The 18,171-nt window shown below is 51.2% G+C and overlaps 6 protein-coding genes across 6 annotated transcripts; 1 reads left to right on the forward strand and 5 right to left on the reverse strand.

Moving 5' to 3' along the window:
• Nucleotides 1-1,641: 1,641 nt before the first annotated feature.
• Nucleotides 1,642-3,470, reverse strand: ALT_8009 (MDR family MFS transporter; the record flags this gene model as incomplete). The annotated part of the gene is made up of 4 exons (XM_033555909.2): nucleotides 1,642-2,695; nucleotides 2,751-2,880; nucleotides 2,934-3,093; nucleotides 3,159-3,470. 4 exons carry the CDS (start codon nucleotides 3,468-3,470, stop codon nucleotides 1,642-1,644), a joined length of 1,656 nt encoding a protein of 551 aa, XP_033411800.2.
• Nucleotides 3,471-5,195: 1,725 nt separating this feature from the next.
• Nucleotides 5,196-7,554, reverse strand: hsp88 (Hsp70 chaperone Hsp88; the record flags this gene model as incomplete). The annotated part of the gene is made up of 4 exons (XM_033555910.2): nucleotides 5,196-5,498; nucleotides 5,562-7,296; nucleotides 7,364-7,395; nucleotides 7,480-7,554. The coding sequence occupies 4 exons, from the start codon at nucleotides 7,552-7,554 to the stop codon at nucleotides 5,196-5,198; spliced, it is 2,145 nt and encodes a 714-aa protein (XP_033411801.1).
• A 1,750-nt stretch (nucleotides 7,555-9,304) lies between these two features.
• On the reverse strand, nucleotides 9,305-11,780 carry chsD (chitin synthase D; the record flags this gene model as incomplete). The annotated part of the gene is made up of 4 exons (XM_033555911.2): nucleotides 9,305-11,273; nucleotides 11,358-11,450; nucleotides 11,510-11,676; nucleotides 11,730-11,780. 4 exons carry the CDS (start codon nucleotides 11,778-11,780, stop codon nucleotides 9,305-9,307), a joined length of 2,280 nt encoding a protein of 759 aa, XP_033411802.2.
• A 1,270-nt stretch (nucleotides 11,781-13,050) lies between these two features.
• ALT_8012 (tRNA maturation protein LHP1) lies at nucleotides 13,051-14,311 on the forward strand (the record flags this gene model as incomplete). The annotated part of the gene is made up of 2 exons (XM_033555912.2): nucleotides 13,051-14,135; nucleotides 14,191-14,311. The coding sequence occupies 2 exons, from the start codon at nucleotides 13,051-13,053 to the stop codon at nucleotides 14,309-14,311; spliced, it is 1,206 nt and encodes a 401-aa protein (XP_033411803.2).
• Nucleotides 14,312-14,571: 260 nt separating this feature from the next.
• ALT_8013 (Dabb family protein) lies at nucleotides 14,572-14,991 on the reverse strand (the record flags this gene model as incomplete). The annotated part of the gene is made up of 3 exons (XM_033555913.2): nucleotides 14,572-14,638; nucleotides 14,697-14,919; nucleotides 14,973-14,991. 3 exons carry the CDS (start codon nucleotides 14,989-14,991, stop codon nucleotides 14,572-14,574), a joined length of 309 nt encoding a protein of 102 aa, XP_033411804.1.
• A 559-nt stretch (nucleotides 14,992-15,550) lies between these two features.
• ALT_8014 (putative RNA binding protein Ligatin/Tma64) lies at nucleotides 15,551-17,659 on the reverse strand (the record flags this gene model as incomplete). The annotated part of the gene is made up of 3 exons (XM_033555914.2): nucleotides 15,551-16,632; nucleotides 16,689-17,547; nucleotides 17,639-17,659. 3 exons carry the CDS (start codon nucleotides 17,657-17,659, stop codon nucleotides 15,551-15,553), a joined length of 1,962 nt encoding a protein of 653 aa, XP_033411805.2.
• Nucleotides 17,660-18,171: the final 512 nt, after the last annotated feature.

Genomic DNA, 18,171 nt, shown 5'->3' on the forward strand with positions numbered 1-18,171 from the left:
GAATGCGCCACTGGATATTGCTCGACAGTGAGTAGTCCAGAATAATCCGCAGCTAATTGATGGTTATACAACTGTGGAATTGGGAGTAAATGGAAAATGTCGTGATCGCGTGCTTTGAATTAGTATAATTAGACTGCAGAGCCTACGGCTATCAAGTGTAGGGGTAGTATATGAGAATGTGACGATTAATGCAATAAGATTAAATTAGATAGAGAACGAGGAATTAGAGCGAGAGCAAGAAAGAAAGACTAAGAAAGGAATAGGCGAGGACGATCAGATTAAATGATAGTCAAGTAGAAAGTAGGAAGCATCGCAACGGTCCAGTCAGTCCCCAGTGGTTGATCCGACGACTCCGCCGCCAAATGGCTCTTTTTTTCCCCCAAGATTCTCCCAAAAACGGGGCCAAAGGGAGATTGATCCACTTGAAGCTGGAGCAGGGCAGTTGGCGATAGGGGTGACAAGGCAAGGATTGACAGAGGGATGAGAGAGGATTCCGTGGTTGACGAAGTGAATGCAGGCGGAGTGTTACATCATGGAGGAACTGAACTATCTACAGAGAAGGTAACAGAGGGTTCATAGTTCGCACTCGTACTGGGATGCCGTCATCAGATAGACTAGACAGCAGAAAAGACCTCCCAGAACGGAACACAAGGATGGGTGATTTGGTGAAGAACCATGGATGATCCCCATCAAGGATCTTTAGTGCCCCCTTCGTCGCGTGCCAACTTGCCGGTTTTGTTCGCTCCACTTGGCACTGTTCCTCCAGTATACTACATTAATATTACTGTTGCTGGACAAGTTGAAAGACAACCATAATGCATCAGGATGTCTACTGAGAGACTACGCAGGCTAATTCTCCATTATTATTTATCCTGACCCTGGCATACCCGAGTCAAAATATTCATCCCTGGCTGAGGGGGAGAGACGACGCACGGAATTACTGCCAAGGGACTAGACCAGGAACAGCATCGGCCATCAAAGTCGGCTTTCTCGGTACTCCTATGTACGTACCCTATTACCTGAATCATGTAGATACCATCAGCCACCAGCCACCATCTATGATCCATGCAATCGTCGAGTCATAATAGTGATAATATCACATCGCCATTCAATCACCCATCTCACATCTAGATGCTACATCAATGTTCAATTCTACTCTGTACTCATTTGTTCGTTACATCCAAATTCCAATCAGGATGTAATGCTACAGCCAAGACCGACTCCACCGCTTGGGTACGCTGGATGGAATAGTCTGGCTGTCTCGGACTCTGGGCACTGGCACTGACTGGGCAGACGGAGTACAAATTCTCGGCAGAACAGGCGCCCTTTTATCCAGGCAGCACAATGCATGACATGTATGGCCTTATGCACCAAACTCGTAGCATAAACCATTTACAACTGGGTACTCCGGAGGCTCCGGAGCAGATATCTGGCACATAGAAATCGAGTGGAGTAGACATTAGTATAATATAAATAGAAAAGTGCATAATTAAGTACATATCATGAATCAGGTCGTTAGTTAATAAGAAGCCCATCCGCCCATTTCCGCCGGTTTTCTAACACTCTGGATCTATGTTGGTTTTTGCCTGAAGAAATGCAAAACGAAGAATGAAGAGATGGAAAAGTCTGTAGATGACAACCCTAAATGGCAGCCACCATAACATCCTTCTTCTCTCCATTATTCGCCGTCTTGACGCTCTTCCACTCCATCAACAAGCTGACCACAAACGCGACCAGCACCAGCGCCAAACTGACACGATATGAAGCCCGCAATCCATCCATATAGGCCTTGATCACGTTCATGAGCTGATCCAACTGGCCCAATTTCATCAGCACGGGTCTCATCTCCGTGGCGCCCGCCTTGACAATCGCCGCCGGGTCAACAGTGGGGGCATACTTGGCCAACCCGGAGATCAGGCCGTTCTGGAAAACCGACTGCGCCACCGCGATGAACAGCGCGCCGCCTAGTGTCTGGAAGAACATGACCGCCGCCGTGCCGATGGGGATATCCTCTGCCGGCAGGACGGTCTGGACGGCCGTCATGGGAATCTGGAAGCCGGCGCCAACACCTGCGCCCAGGACGATCTGGTAGCCGATCCACTTGCCCGTGGAGATGTCGATCTCGTACATGGTGATGAGACCGGCCCCGATGGCGGCGATGGCAGTGCTACCGATCAGGAACGGCGTGTAGTAGCCCGCGACGGTGACTGCGCCACCCATGACAACCGAGCTCACGACGGTGGCTAGCATCAGGGGCAGGAGTTGGATGCCGGACTTCATGGCGGAGGAATCCTTGACGCTCTGGAAGAAGATGGGGAGGTAGTAGACGAGGACGAAGAAGGCACCGCCGAAGAACAGAGCATAGAGCGTGGCGGCGAGGACGGAGCGGTTCTTGAACATGCGTGGTGGCAGGGTGGCCTTGTCGGCCATCTTGACCTGCGAGAATGCAAAGAGGATAGCCATGAGGCCGAAGCCGACGAACAGGCCGATGATCCGCGAGTTGTTCCAGGGGTACTTGTTTCCTCCCCATTGCAAGGCGAGCAAGAGGCAGATGATGGCGGGGATGAGTAGAGCGGCGCCGATGAGGTCCAGCTGCCGGATCCGTTCGAGGATGGGAGTGCCGGAGAACTCGTTCTTGTCGGGGAGTCGGAGAACAAACAGGATGACGGCGAGCGAGACACCTCCAATGGGAAGACTGCAGCGGTCAGTATTTTGTGACAGGGTGGAAAGGGTATGCGGCGTCCACTCACTTGATATAGAAGCACCAGCGCCATGAAACACCATCGGTGAACGCACCGCCGAGCAAAGGTCCGGCAATCGAGGCAATACCCCAGACCATGCCAAACATACCGAAAACAAGAGGTCGCTTAGGCAAAGGCACTATTCAAGAGTCAGATTGGCGTCTTTCCCAGAAAATACGCAGAATGACCTACCAGTCACTGAGATGATGACCATGGCTCCGGAGAAGATACCCGCAACACCGATACCCGCAATAGCTCGGCCAACGATCAAGACGGTACTCGACGGTGCAACAGCGCAGATGAGCGATCCGATTTCGAAGATGAGGACGGCTATCAAGAAGGCCCATTTGACCTATGCAGGTTCACCCATTAGCAACGACCCAGCAGTCAGCACATGCAGCACGGGAGGAAACCAACACTAAAGATCTTATAGATGCGGCCGTATGACGGTTGCAGCGCAGTCGACGTGAGGAAGTAGGCACTGCCATACCAGGCAATGTCTTCAATACTCTTGAACTGATCGGTGATCTTGGGGATGGCGACTCCGATAATGGTCTGGTCGAGGGCTACCAGGAAGACAGCGAGATACAGACCGAGGATGATGACGACGACCTTGGAGAGTGGAGGGTATTCGATCTCAGGTTGTTCTTCGGTTTCTTTGACGTCCAGTTTTTCCTTCGGGACGTTCTCGATGTCGACGTCCGTGACGCTGGACGCTGACGCTGTCATTTTGATTCGTCTGTTTGCTGAGATATGTATGCCGGGATGTGATGAGCAAGATAAGATGTACCCGCGCAAGGTGATCCCTTCAAGCGAAAGAAAGAAGAAGGATGCCAGAAGTTCTGTGTGATGCTCACCTCAATTGAGAAAGTTGAGAAACTGACTGCACAAGGACAGCTCTTGAGATATTATATAAGAATTTTCTCGATGTCTCCTCGAGATGGACTACTCCGTAATTACGGGCTGGATCGGGGGACGGAGGAATCGGTTTACCCAGGTCACAGGAATTTTTTTCTAGGAGGCTCACGCCGTCCATGACCATAACGTTAATCTCCTATACGAAGAAATGAGCCACTTCTGGACCGTGTTTACCCTAACAGGAAACTTCTGACATCGGACATCGGTCGCAGAAAAGGCCGATTACGTTCTGCATTAGCAAATTTTCCGGTCCTGGGTACTCTGAGTCTAGGACTTTCCTGGCGGAAGCCCCAAATACGAGGATGAACCTGGAAAATAAGGAGCCAATGATCGGGTCGGCCAGACTCGATGTCAGATCGATGACAAATGAGGCTTTGCGCCGTGAGTCATCCCTGGGAATTATTATTTCATTGACCTCTTCGCTGGCAGATTGTCTTGAAATCTGTATTTCAAAGCAAATAACTAAGTTGAAATTGATTCATGGAATGAGTGACTTGAGTAAGTGGTACTCTTTGTTGTTCAACTTCAGGAGAGGGAAGACGGAGATTCTGGAACCATCCGGTACGTTAGAGTAAGCAGTCTACGGAGTGCACTGCTGGTTTCAGGTTCCACTGCAGTTGCAAGTCATAATGATGTGGCTATGCTGAAGCCTAATTGGTCAACACAGCAGTATCCTTTGTGCCATCAGATTTAGGCGACAATTCATGAGTCATCAGCCACTATCAAAAAAGGGAACATATGCAGCTTTTAGCTTCCAAGCCTTTAGGTATCCCACGGTAACTGGGTACCACTAGACGACCTAGTATGATTCAGCCGTGCTAGAAAAATCCACCAGCACAGTCCAAGCTTGTTTACCCATAGGGCGGAGTCACCGGACTTAAGACATAACTACGACTCGCCGGTAACGAGCTGAATATGACCGCAATGGCTGGTCATGCTTGAAACACCCGCCAAGATCCTTGGGTTCGGAAGGGTGCGATGAGTCGGTCCGCCGGAATGTCAGCCATCCAGACTGGCTTGACGGCTTGACGCGATTCCGCGAGGAGCTAACCCCATCGGAAAAAAGAGGCGAAAGCACGACATCGGGCCAAGGTCAAGTGATATGACACGTCAAGTCGGGAGTATAAGGATATTACGTTGTACATGGTTACATCAACTCGACGAAAGAAAACAAGAGAACAAGAGAACAAATTGGCTGGCTTAACTCTATCCATGCTTCATATATCTAAGTCTTCTGTCGTGTGCTTTTTTCTCATGAATCATAATCTGATAGGGCGACAGTCACGCGAGCCTTCAGCTTCAGTTCAGCCGCTCCATGTAGGTGTCAGTGCCCAAATGATTAGGTAGGTTGTGAAAAACAATACCACCAAGACAACATTCTACAGCATAAAATGTAACAGAGAAGATATAACAAGTTTCACAAGAAAAGAGAATCATGTATCGGATGTATTGCTTCACCGTTTCATGGCCATTGTCATCAGGCTTTATATGCGAGAGTCGTACTCATTTAATATCGAAAGGGTAAAAGACTTTTCTTCACTGCTGCTTCTCCTCGCCCTCAGCAGGGGCCGCCTCGCCTTCTGCGGGAGCATCCTTCATCTCCTCATCAGGCTTGGTCTCCTCCGCCTTCTTGGCCTCTTCCTCAGCCTTGCGCTTGGCCTCCTCTTCGGCGCGCTTCTTGGCCGCCTCTTCCTCCTGGGCCTTCAGGATAGCCTGGCGCTCGGCGTCGATCTTCTCCTTGTACCGCTGGACGATGGGGCCAGCGATGAAGCGGATCTCATCCAGCTTGGCCACGTAGACGGACTTGGTAGTGTCCTCGCCCTCCTCGTAGAGCCAGTCCTGTGTAGAGCGTCAGCTTTGAGTTCCTTGCTTGAATGAAATAATCGGGAACATTGTACTCACCTCCATATCGGTCAGCTTGGCACGCAGCTTGTCCTTCTCCTCCTCGTTGGCAAACTCGGCATAGACGCCGTCGATCTTGTCACGGAGCTCGTAGATGGTCGACTCCAGCTCGTTCTTCTTCTCGTCGGTCTCGGCGATCAACTTGTCCTCCATGTACATAGCATTCTCACGCTCGATCCAGGTCTCCTTGACCGTCTGGTCAACGCCGTTGGTGCCGGTGGAGATTGGCAGGTCACCCTTGCGAACCTGCTTCTTGACCTTGCGCGTCTTCTTGGGCTGCTCGCCCTCGGGAGCATCAGTGTCCATCTTGTCCTCGTCAACGGGCTCCTCAACCTCCACATCCTCAACGTAGTAACCAGACTCGACGTTCAGGATACCGTGCAGGTTCAGTCTAGCCTTGAGCTTGCAGATCATAAAGTCGTCGTTGGCATCAGCCTTGACACCCTTGACGGAGAAGCGGCCAATCCAAGGGTTGATCTTGCCAGGAAGCATGTCGGGCTTAGCATAGCGAGCCTCCAAATCGAAAGGCTGCTTGCGGTAGAATGTGAGGATCTTGGTCGAAGGCATGACGTTGCCACGGTTGAAGACAGTGAGGCTGGTGTCCTCGTCGGGGATGTCGGCCGACTGCTCCCAGGTGAACTCAATGGGGTAGTTGACAATGTCGTGCACGGAGAAGTCACGGACACGGAAGACGGGGGAGAGGATGGCACAGCTGAAGGCGCAACCACGAGCAATGGCCTCGTCCTGGTTAAGGGTGAAGGACAAGGTCTTGCCGAAATACTTGGCGATGGCATCCTTGATAGCAGGGACACGGGTGCAGCCACCGACCATCTCAATCGAGTCAATGTCCTCGGGCTTAAGCTTTGCCTCAGCAAGAACCTCCTCAATGGGAGCGGTGACACGGTCAAGCAGAGGCTTGACCATGGTTTCGAGCTCCTCGCGCTTGACGATGGAACGGACATCAACGTCTTCCATGAGAGACTCGATGCTCATAGGGGCAGCAGGGTTGGCGGAGAGAACCTTCTTCATCTTCTCGGCTGCGGCAAGGGTACGGGCATACGCCTTGGGGTTGGAACGGACGTCAATCTTGAACTTCTCCTTGAATTCATCGGCAAAGTGCTCGGTGAGGGCTCTGTCGAAATCACGACCACCAAAGTGACGATCGTAGGCGGTAGCCTTGACGTTGAGTTCACCCTTTCTGAACTCAACAATGGAGGCAGTGTAGTCGCTGTGGCCGATATCGACGAACATCACTCTGCGGGGCTTCTCCTCGGGACCGGGGAGGTCAAGCTTGGTGATACCGTAGCCGAGGGCGGTAGCAGTGGTGTCATTGATGAGTCTCAGAACCTTGAGACCGGCAATCTCACCGGCGTCGATCATGGCGCGGCGCTGAGCATCTGTGAACCAAGCGGGAACACTGATTGTGACGTCGGAGACAGGGAGCTTCAGCTCCTTGGATGTGATGTCTCTGATCTTGGTCAGGTACATGGCAGCCAGCTGCGTCGCCGAGAACTTCTCCTTCTTGCCCAGGTAGCTCACTTCAACACCAGCCTGACCGTTTACATCACAGATAGTCGCAGAGGTGTACCTCTGCTCAACCTCCACATCGGGGTCGTTGAATGAACGGCCGATGAGACGTTTGAGATTGCCGACCGTATTCTTCAGGTTGGACATTTCTTGTGTCTTTGCGCCCTCGCCAATGTTTCTGCTTCTGGCGCCGAATCCGACCAGAGTCCTACATTGAAAATATAGTCAGCACCGCGATATGAGGGCAGACATCTGATGGGAAAGTTTGCACATACGGAGTAGATCTGTTGGAGACTTCATTGGTAATCTGTGGATAGACAAAAGCGTTAGCGCGAGCTGTTCCAGCAATTGATTCAAAATGAACAAATGCAGCTGAGGGGCATATACGCACAATATCAATACCCTTGTTCCGTGCAACACCGACCTTGGTGCTCTGGGCACCGAAATCGATACCGACGACACTCATTGTGTGGATAAATTAGGCGATGAATATGAATCGGACCGTAAGAAAGGGGGGGATGGTGCGGGGAGGTGTTGGGGGGAGGATGTTGTCTATATTGAGGTTGGAGGGAAACGTTGGAAGATCCTAAGCAAGAAAAGAGCGAAGAGGGGAGAATTTGCAATAGCGCCACTTGCTATCAGGGCGCGGTGATAAGCGGATGAGCTGTGGCTAGGGTCAAACGTGGGTTCTTCTGTGTCGTCAAGCGGTCAGTCAGAATTTTTTTCCTTCCTGACAATTTTGGGCACGTACGATCTGCAGTAAGCTGAGGATTCTATAGTCTCAATGGGCACACGATCATCAATCTCATAAGTTTTCTTATACTGCTCTACCTCCCAGAATCTGACTCAACCTGGGGCAATTACTCTTAGTTATGCCTATTCCTGAAGCCCAAGCTTTTGTCCCTTGTGCTGCCTGTCGAACCTTCTGGTTCATACTCGAAACTTCCCGCGTCACACCGCCTAGAGGGGGCTTCCCGGCAGTATTCTCCCTTGACTCACCGCTTTTGGCGGGGTTCCGCCGCCTTATCGATTACCTTAAATTAGTAGTCACCTGACGAATCACCATCGATTGACTAACAGTAAACAAAGAAGTGGGCTGGGCAAGGGGCAAACTGTTATTAACCGTCAGGTAATTGATCTTGGCAGCGATAATTGCATGACTTGTCCATGGCCTTTGGACGGCTCCAGCCAGGCTGTCATCGGGAAAATTGCCATGAAGGAAACACCCGTGCATGGCATTATGTCAGGAGTCGTTCCGCCTCCCTCCTATTATGACTGGGTCAAGGTGCCCAAGCGTGCCCTGACGATAGTGAAGAAGCCTTGGGACACAGTCAACAAGAAGCGAACGTCACTCCCCGCGATTGGAGGCTGTCTACTGTCTAGCTCTACGCACAGCGCAGTGGTGTTCGATCTGTTTGCTCAGCTCGAGATAACCCACTTACCACATAGCTCCCGACTGCCGATCATCCTAGGTTTGAGCAGAGTACGCCCAATCTCCTTCAAGACCGCGGATGCACCGAATCCAGGGCATAAATACTGGCATCAGCATGCTAAATGTAAGTCCATCTACCGTTTCAGGCAGCGGAGCGGGTAACGAAGGCCAGATATCTGCGGTTTTTCTCCAGCAGGAAATCAGCGCGGTGAAAGGCTTGTCGTCCAAAATCTCGCCAGAAGGAACTGGGTCTACTATGATCTCTTGGACTCCTTCGTATCTTTGAATAGTTATTCGTATTTGTACTCGAGGCCGTAATAATGTCTGAATGTTGCAATTAGCGAGGGGAGGCAGAGCTTGCAAATGACCTCAGAGTCCCCGGAAAGCGCCCCTGCTTCAGTTACGCTTACTCTGGAAGGTCATCTCTGGCTAGTGGTTGGTAGGACTAATCTTCTTCTTCTCGACAAGTTATATACTCTTTAACCAAGCAAACAAGGCAAATAAGTTTAGTCTAAAGAGAGTGTGCTACTTCTTGTTACCAGAGCAACGTACATAAGGGTGGATGACAGAGCATGAGGTACAAAATGTGTTTCTCGAAGCAGCTCCAAATTTAAGAGGATAAGGAAGCGACAGAATTGTTCCGCAAGGGTTGACCGAATCTCTTGAAAACCGTAATGGTAGTCTCCACCGTGGAGCTTCTCAACTGACTATCAACGTGCATGGACCCGCTTCCTCTAGGACATCTGAGCTTGGACCCAGATGCCTTACGACGAGTGGGAGTACCCTAAACCATACTCTCATGATATTTCTGTGCTTTGACAGGCCGTGGAATCCCTGGAAGCTTACGGCGGGGTCGCTGTACCTCTGGGGTGTTTCTTTCCGTTGGACCTCTGGTTGAAGCATTGATAGGAGCAAACCGTGTCTCTTGTTCGTGTGGCGCTGGCAAATGAAGTGGGTATATATCCTCTCCGGATGACGACTCCGTGGCCTGTGATGAATGCGGCAGGATATGAGCTGATGGTGACAGTATCTGAGACTTGTTTACCATCTCAAAAACATCTTCTTGTGAAGAGCATGAATCACTGGCCATGACTCCGTTAGAACAAGTCCTCTGCATCTGGTGCAGACTCGACGTGTCCCCTGTTTCGAAATAGGAGTTCATATTGTCATTATCACCGGTCAGCTCTTCAACCTTAAGGGGAAGGTGGATCGAGCTCAGCGAGTCCGAGGTTATGATTGAGTCGGAGGACGGATATGTATGGATACCTATCCGAGGCACACCGGGAAGAGGCGTCATCAGCTCGGTAAGGGCAGCGTTGGAGTCGTTCAAGTTCGCGTAGTAACCGTCAGGGAGCTCTGGTGCAGAGAAGCGCCCTTCGATCTGTTCTGAGGGATGGATTGGAACGCTCTTCTCATCCCCTCTGGAACGGAAAGTGGCCAGATCGACATTGAGCTCATCGCCTTGAGCTCTAGCCAGTTCGATAGCCTCCTCAGGCGAAGTGTGCTCATCGGCGGTGGCGGCATCGGCTCTCGGTCCTCCCCATGTACGCTGGCCCGCAGTGAGGATTCCATACACCATATACAGCCAGTTGAAGAAGGGATTTAGGATAAACATCAGCGGGAAAAGCCAAGCCTTGTAGCGCTTGAGCTTCGCACCCAAGTAGAACATGAGGACGTAGTTGAGTCCCAGCGATATGGCAATAAACCCCACGGGCAGGTCATTGATGCTGCTCGACGTTGTTATAAGTGAGAGCGCGATGATGAAAAACAGCAGTGCGGTTGTTCGGATTGTGTTTTGCATAAAACGGACCAGGCAGAGCAGTGGGTAGCGCTTCCAAAGCCGCACATCAGTCAGCATACACACTTCGTTGGTTATGAAACCCAGAAACCAGCGCCGACGCTGCTTTAAAAGACTACTGAATGTCTGCACTGCCTCGGTCTTGCAAAAGGCGCCAGCGCACATCTGTATTTGATAACGTTTCCGAGCGCCTACCATGAACAGGTGCGTGAGCCAGCGATCTTCTCCAAGATGACACTTCCCATAGTCAAAAAAGTCCTCGCATTGCTCCGCTTTGTCCGCGAAGTAGTACTTGGCCATTTTACGAAAGGCAGAGAACCGGAGCATCGTCAGAGCCCCGGGGAGGCAAGTCACAGCGCCGCAGCTAGATTCCACAGAGCGCTCGAAAAGTTGCCCATGGACATACTCCATGTCCTGCAGAAGCGTGAGGAGCGAGCCTCGATCTGTGGTCGACGTAATGACACCCGTCATTGCTAACATGTCGTGTTTGCTCCCTGGCTTCAACTCCATATCGTACATGAAGTTTTGCAGACATACACGGTCAAGGATGCAGTCGGAGTCAATGAATAACACGAAAAGATTGTCATGACGCTCCAGATAATCCGCATATACCATATCGATCAGTCTGAACGTTTGCTTCTGGCAATGTCGTTTTCCCCCATGTTTGAATCGAGACACTGTAATTCTGGCGCCCTTGTATGTCACGTCTATGCTTTGCGGATAGCTCTCCAGCGTGATTGGAATTCCAAGGTGGTCAATCACCCGAAGATAGGATTCATCAATGAGGCAGCCATCGTAAGAGAGGAACACATGGATACAGTTAGCTGGATAATCGCAATCAACCACAGAATCGATTGCCCTTATTAACGTTTCAGGGGCCTCCTTATAGACTGGCATAACAACAACCGTTTTTGGAGCGGTTCGGTCATCCAAAACCTGCTTGATACGCTTGGTCCTGCCCGGTGAATGTGTCACCAGTCTGTAGACGCACAAAAGCCAAGGAATTATAAGCAGCGCGGAAAACATCCCGAATGCGAACCATTGGAGTATAAGTACCATCTGAGCGGGGAAACGTCGTCTTAAATGAGCTGGGAGGGGGAGGGTCACGATCATGACAGGCAGAAAGATTCCCCTGGGTGCCGAATTAGCATGCATAATATATTCGAGATGGCTCGTCATATTGAAGCTCACCTCAGTAATGTGAAGAGGACGATCATGGTAACCGCGAGGAATCTGATGCTCCAGTGATCCGCTTTTTGATAGACCTTGGCAAGGCAGTATAAGAACGCAGCGATCCAGAGGAACCATTCCAAGAATGCTGCCAGTACCAGTGGCGAGACGATCGTAAGATATATTATCTAGGCGTCTTGTAAGATCAAATCCAGTGCATTCAACTGGTGAACCAACTCACATCTGTGATCGACCACGGGTTCGGAGAAACCGAACTGCTACTTTCAGCCATCGCTGGATGCTGTATGTAGGTCTTCCTTCCAAATTCCAGTGACAGCGTTGAAGGATGCAATAAAGTTGAGACGTTCGACTGAAGCTTCGGTAAGCAACTACTTGCCGCTGGCTTGCTTGATCAACTGGGGCCTAGCTGAGCATCGATTAACGGGTCTATTGGCAGACCTTCAGTTCGATGCCAGGACTAGTCACCTGCTCACGTCCAGAGGTGCTTGCAGAACGGATAGAGCAAGTCCGGGCCGCCAGATGATCTGCTCAAGCTGACAAGAAATCACAGGGAACCGATCAGAGCAGTTGCAAATTGGAGAGACGTCAAACAACGGGGCAATCGCTACTCTTCAAACCGCTGGAGTTTAATCCAAAATCGAGCAAAGTAATGATGTATTCTGAATTAGACACACAAGAGTCATAAAGTTTCTCAGCACTAAAGACACTCAGCGTCGTTTGTGGCAACAGACTCCCATAATCCAGTATGGAAGGCACGCTCAAACGAGGCACCCTGACTTCGTGATAGGGCGTCCATGCTGGGCCTGGACCAGCGGGCGCAAAGCAGAAAAGGCAATAGCACTGTTCGTATACATGATCCAGTCCCCTTGACATCCGAGAGCATAATTTAGCCCTCCTTGCCCTAGTGGATTGTCGATAATAATGAGTTTGGAGTCGAGATGCCCTCCGGAACTTACTCTACGCATATCGAATCTCCCAAAAGGGTTAGTCTTTCTGCCTCGTAATTGAGGTGTCTATGGAGTATCATCCTCGTATCAGGACTATGAGCCGCATGCGCCACAGCCCTCGATTCTCCATGTGGCTGAAGCTCCGCAGTGTTCAGAAAATTTCCCCCCGCCGTGCATTATTATTCGCCTTTAAGATTTTCTTTCTTCTAACCAGAGGAAAGTCCGATTCTCACTGTGTGCAGAAGCGTCTTCTTGAACTTTCTTCTACTACTGCATATTTTTTTTTCTCTAGACTACAAGGCTTTTTAATTGGAGGTAAGACTACTATGTTGTGCATCGCTTATGCTTCGCGCGACTCGCGCGGAGTCGTATCGAATTTGGACTACGCGGAGTTGACTCACATTTATCTATTGTCACCTTCTGTTCGATAACTTTGAAATCATTTGACCGTCTTTTGTTTTGAATCCGGAGGTCGAGAATAATTCGTTTGTGTGCTGACCTAGTCTGATCGAGTACAGCACCTGCGCGGCCCTTTTCTCCCATTCTCTCTTTCCGCTTATACGGTGTTGAAGCACTCGGAATAAATTTGCAGCCATGGCCGACGAGCAGAAGGTTACCCCCGCGGCCACCAACGCGAATGCTGAGGCCGAGAAGGATGTTCAGAACGTTTTGGCAGAGCTGAAGGACGAAACTGCCGGGGAAGCTGCCAAGCCTTCCGAGCAGCCCGCAGAAGAGAAGAAGGGTGAAGCTCCCGCAGAAGATGCAGAGGAGGCTCGCATTGTAGCCGCCGCTGCGAAGCTCGGCGAACAGTCGGCGAAAGCTGAGGAGCAGAAGGAGGGCAACACCGAGGAGCGCGATACGCGGGGCCGTGGAAACCGTCGCAACAACGTCAAGTTTGATCCCTCCACGCTGGAGGTCACAGACAACCACGATGAGATCCGCAAGCAGGTCGAATTCTACTTCTGTGACTCAAACCTTCCCATGGACAAGTTCCTTCTTTCCAAGGTGGGCGGAAGCAGCAACCGCCCCGTTCCCCTCGAACTTCTTCATTCTTTCAAGCGCATGCGTCGCTTCCAGCCCTTCAGCGCCATTGTTGAGGCTCTGAAATCCTCTGAGACTCTCGAGCTGACCGATAACGACACTTGCGTGCGCCGCAAGGTGCCTCTTCCTGAATCTGTGACCGAGAACCCCGACCCCAGCGTGGCCAAGGTTTTCGAAGACCAGGCCATGAGCCGTAGCATCTACGCCAAGGGCTTCGGAGAGGAAACTCCTACGACCCAGATCGACATTGAAGCCTTCTTCGCTCCCTACGGACCAGTCAACGCAATTCGTCTCCGCCGCACACACGATCGGATCTTCAAGGGAAGCGTTTTTGTTGAGTTCGCGACTGAGGAGAAGCAGAAGGAATTCCTTGCTCTGGATCCTAAGCCCCAGTGGAAGGGGCAGGATCTGCTCATCAAGAGTAAGAAAGATTACTGTGAGGAGAAGGTTCGGGACATCGAAGCTGGCCGCATCAAGCCCAGCCGTGGCCGTGGTCGTGGTGGTTTCCGTGGACGCGGCCGTGGAGGACCCCGCGGTGGTGACAAGCGCGACTGGCGCGAGCGTCGGGCAGAAGATCAGAAGAACGGCTTCGGCAAGCCTCAGGGCGAGCAGCGCCGTGAGGTCCAGAAGGATGCTCGGTATGTTGTAGCCTCTTTCCCCTTGTCTTGCAGCATTTGACTAATCCGCTTATAGTGGCGTTCCCGTCGTGCAGAGCTCCGCCGATGATGCTACAGCTGGCCAGAAGCGGACCCGCGAGGACGAGGCCGCTGCCAACGGCGAGCACCCTGCCAAGAAGGTCGATGCCAAGGAGTAATGGCTTTGCTCTCTTCTGCTCAAGTTTCCCCGACTGGTCTCACCCTTCCTTCATCACGGAGCTAATGGTTTATTCCCATTTGTTATGGTACAACAAAAGCACTTGCGTCTTTTGCTGCTGGTTTCTTAATGGCGTTGTATATCATTTGTTGTCATCATTGATACTTGGAAGTTATTCTTTGCAGGATCTAGCAAATGGTCATGATAGAATTTTGGCTCTTCAGCCTCCACCCACCGCACTTGCACTTATACTCTCGTAAATCAATTCTCGAACTCCAAGTCATACGCCAGCGTATCGTCACACAACTCCTCTCTCAGCTTCGACACCCTACAGCCCCGAATTAGCCAATTCAAACACGCCTTTCACAAGGGAGGCGGAAACAAACTCAAGGTGGACCGGATGCGTAGCGTAAGAAGCCACAGCGTCGGGCGACTCCATCACAGCCACAATCCCCATATCAAACCCCTTGGCACGGGGAACACTGATAGGCAACGGCTGCCCGGCCTTCAGCGAAACCAAACCGGGGATTCTACCCACCATGCTCTCCGCAACAGTGACCCAGTTGGCGAGCTGGGCCTGCGTGACGCCTGGCTTGAGGCGGAAGAGAACTGCCACTGGTCAATCAGCCGCTTTGGTGGCAGCAGGGTAGCAGGGTACGCACCGATGTGGTAGACTGGCATTTCCTCGGTTTAGACTTCTCTCTATCGATTTATCGATTTATCTATTACTTGATTAGTCGACCAGTTGCGGCCCTGCAGGAGCAGCGGGCTCTTATATAGATGGGACGGAATGTTTCTTAGGTATGCTTCTCGGACCGGGGAGGGGTCGCGGAATCGGGTTATCGCCGATTGGTGGAATCATTTGATTTTGGACGGCTTTGAATGATCTTCCGTAGATGAAACGGGCAATTGGTCTGTTGCAGCCATCTTGCTTGCAGCGTTAACTCTGAAACTAGGCTGTGAGCCTCCTTGTGGTGAAGGATTCCCGGGTCGACCGTGGCTGCCAGAATTGGTGGACAAGTGAGCATTTAGTACAAATGGCCTGATAGAGCAATCTCACTGTCAAATGACTACAAGGGAGTTTCATGTTAAAGAGCCTGGGAGTCAAGTCTACCGTTATGAAGGATATCTTATGAAGAAGAGATGCATGTAATTCTTCCGTTCAAGGCGTGTGGTATACCCTATTATTGATCAATGCTTTATCCAATCGCTAAATACAGTAAGCCTTCCCTCAGAAGGTTTATTTCTTCTTCTTCGTCTTATCCACCACATCAATCCACTGCGTCTTGACACCACGTCGGAGCAGCGCTGTTTCCACAGCCTTCCTTTGGTCACCTTGAATAAGGACCTCCATCACGCCTTTGGTGGCTCCAGTGGCCTGGGCAACGCTGGTACTACTAGCGCATTTCTTCTGCAGTTCTTCAGCCAGCAGACTAGGGACTATACCGAAGATCTCCAAATTCGAAACTTTGGTGACAGTTTTCGAACCCGTCCGCTTTTCGAGAACGAGGTTGACCTTGGGAGTTGCACCTGCTTTCGGTTTCACATCGGATGGGGCCTGGCCCTGCCTGAGGATTACATAGTGTGGAGTTAGAAACGCCGAGTCTTCCACGATCCGCTTCAAGAGGCCATCTCGGGTCGTCATGCCACGTGCAATGGTGGTCTTGTCCTCGGCTGATGAAGATGTGAAGATTGTGTTTGCAAGGAAAGGATTGAGCGAGATGATCCGGCGGTTCTCACTGGAGACAATAGGCGGGTTTTGAGACTGAATGTATTCGTCCAAACGGTTGGACACTTCAGAATACTTGTAGTAGTTCCTGGGGTCGCCGCTCGAAAGAGCTGGGAAGATTGTCGGGGTAAGCTTTCCCGTTGGCCGATAAAGAGTCTGAACGGTTATTGTCTGTCCGACAGAAGGGTCTCCCTCCGAAGTTGCAGGCGTCTTGTTTCCGGGGACGGGCTTGCCCGCATTCTCAACGGCGTTCTTTGATGGCAGTTTGTAAGGAACAAATTGCTCGACGCGGCGGTCGTTGAAATCCACATCGAGGATGACAGTTTCTTGTCCGCTGCGGTCTTTAGATTTGACAAGACGCTGTTTATCAAGATATTTGATGAACTTTTTGACATTCTTCCAGCTTGTCTTCTTGATCTGATAGTATTGAGCCTGCTGAGGAGAGTAGATTGGGAGGTAAGGAGTAAGCATGTTCGAGACAAGCGCGGATGGTTGCACGGGAAGGGACAGGCCATGGTTCGGTGCGCTGGGGTTGTCCTGTTTCAGTTTGTACAGAGAATACAGGAAGGCTTTCTCAAAAGCCTCGTCGATCTCTGCAGGTTGGTCAGTTTCCGAACGAGATACCGAGAGAGAAATAATGAGCGCCGACCTTTTGTAGAAGGTTCTTTCGCTTCCTCAACGGGAGCTCCCTCTTCATGCTGCTGCTCGGCAGAGTCGACTTGAGGCACCTCCTCCGCAGGTTGCGTCTGCTGATCTTTGTCCAAGGAAAGCTCATTGACTCGCTCCTCAATTTCCGCGACGTCTTCCTCGCCCGCTTCCAAATCCCACCCAGCCAGATATTCAGGAGCAGGCTGTCCAGGACGAGAAGACGAGCTCCAGGCCCACAGCTCATCACCTTCCCAGTGTACGCCTCGGACGGCATGTCCTTTCGTGCCCTGAACCTCCCCAAGTCCCGCAATATCGATTTCGCAGACACCCACAAATAACGGGACAGTGTGTCGGTCCAAACCAGCCACAGCGACAACAGCTCCTTTGACCGCGCGCCCAGGAAAAGGAGGTTCATCAGCGAGGCCGGGGGTCATCAAGTCTGCGCCGCCACGGAGCTTCTGCATGACCATTTCCGGTGTGTGAAGCAAGGGCACTAGGTTGGGATTGTGCCATAATGTGTAAACCGTGGGATAGAATCGTCCATCGGCTCCGGGCCCATGTTCCACCTTGAACCATAAAATGCGTTCCTCGCCCTCGGGATGTGTTCCTACGTAGACTGTGCCTTGGACTTCTCGGAGCTGGGGCCCTGCAGTGGTGGTGAAGCGAGCAGAAAGCGAGTTTTCCGGAAGAAGGGAGTTTCGGATCGCTGTGATGTTGGGCGGCGTTTGGTTCGACGTGGTCGGAGTATTGGAGTCATCCTCGGCTGGTGCAGCTGACGGGATACTGATATTGTAGTCGCTGATGATCTGGTCGGCGATCTTGCGGCGGTCCGAGGATCGCAAGGGCGCAAGGTTCTTGATCTATAGTTTGAGAGTAAGTATGAAGTTGTCATTCTACGACTCGAACAGACTGCCAGCGAGGGGAGAAATGCGGGGGAGGGGCATAACGTACTGTCGGCTTTTTCTTGAACATGTTGATGTGCGCCGGGGCCCAGAAATTTGATATGAGTCTGTCCCAAGCTGCTTGATATTGATAAATACAGCCTGCTCAAAATAGGGCTCGTGGAAGAAGGGTACAAAAGACGCTGGAACAAAAGGGAAATGTTGAGGTCAGTCGGGTTTTGTCCGCAACAACAATAGGCCGCTTTTTCCCCCGCTTCTGAGGTCAATCTTGTCTTGTTTCTCTACGCACTGGTCCAGGCATACGGTACTTGGTGGTATACTCGTCTTCATTACGGAGTGACGTGTGCATATAAGTAGGGCGAAGGGCTTTGCACAAATTCCTTGCAGACGGTGCTGCTGCCGTCTCTTTGCAAAATTTTCCAAACCAGCACTTTCAACTCAAGGATCAAGAATTCAAGATCATTAAATGGTTGCCGTTCACGCCTATTGCACTGGAGCATGCTAGCATTTAACGTAGCCCCGGGATCCTGGTTAACTGTTGATGGAGACAGAGGTGTACTATCTAAAATGTGGCCTAGAACG

This window comes from Aspergillus lentulus, assembly GCF_001445615.1.
Source record: "Aspergillus lentulus DNA, contig: Alt16, strain: IFM 54703, whole genome shotgun sequence".
Classification (NCBI taxonomy): domain Eukaryota; kingdom Fungi; phylum Ascomycota; class Eurotiomycetes; order Eurotiales; family Aspergillaceae; genus Aspergillus; species Aspergillus lentulus.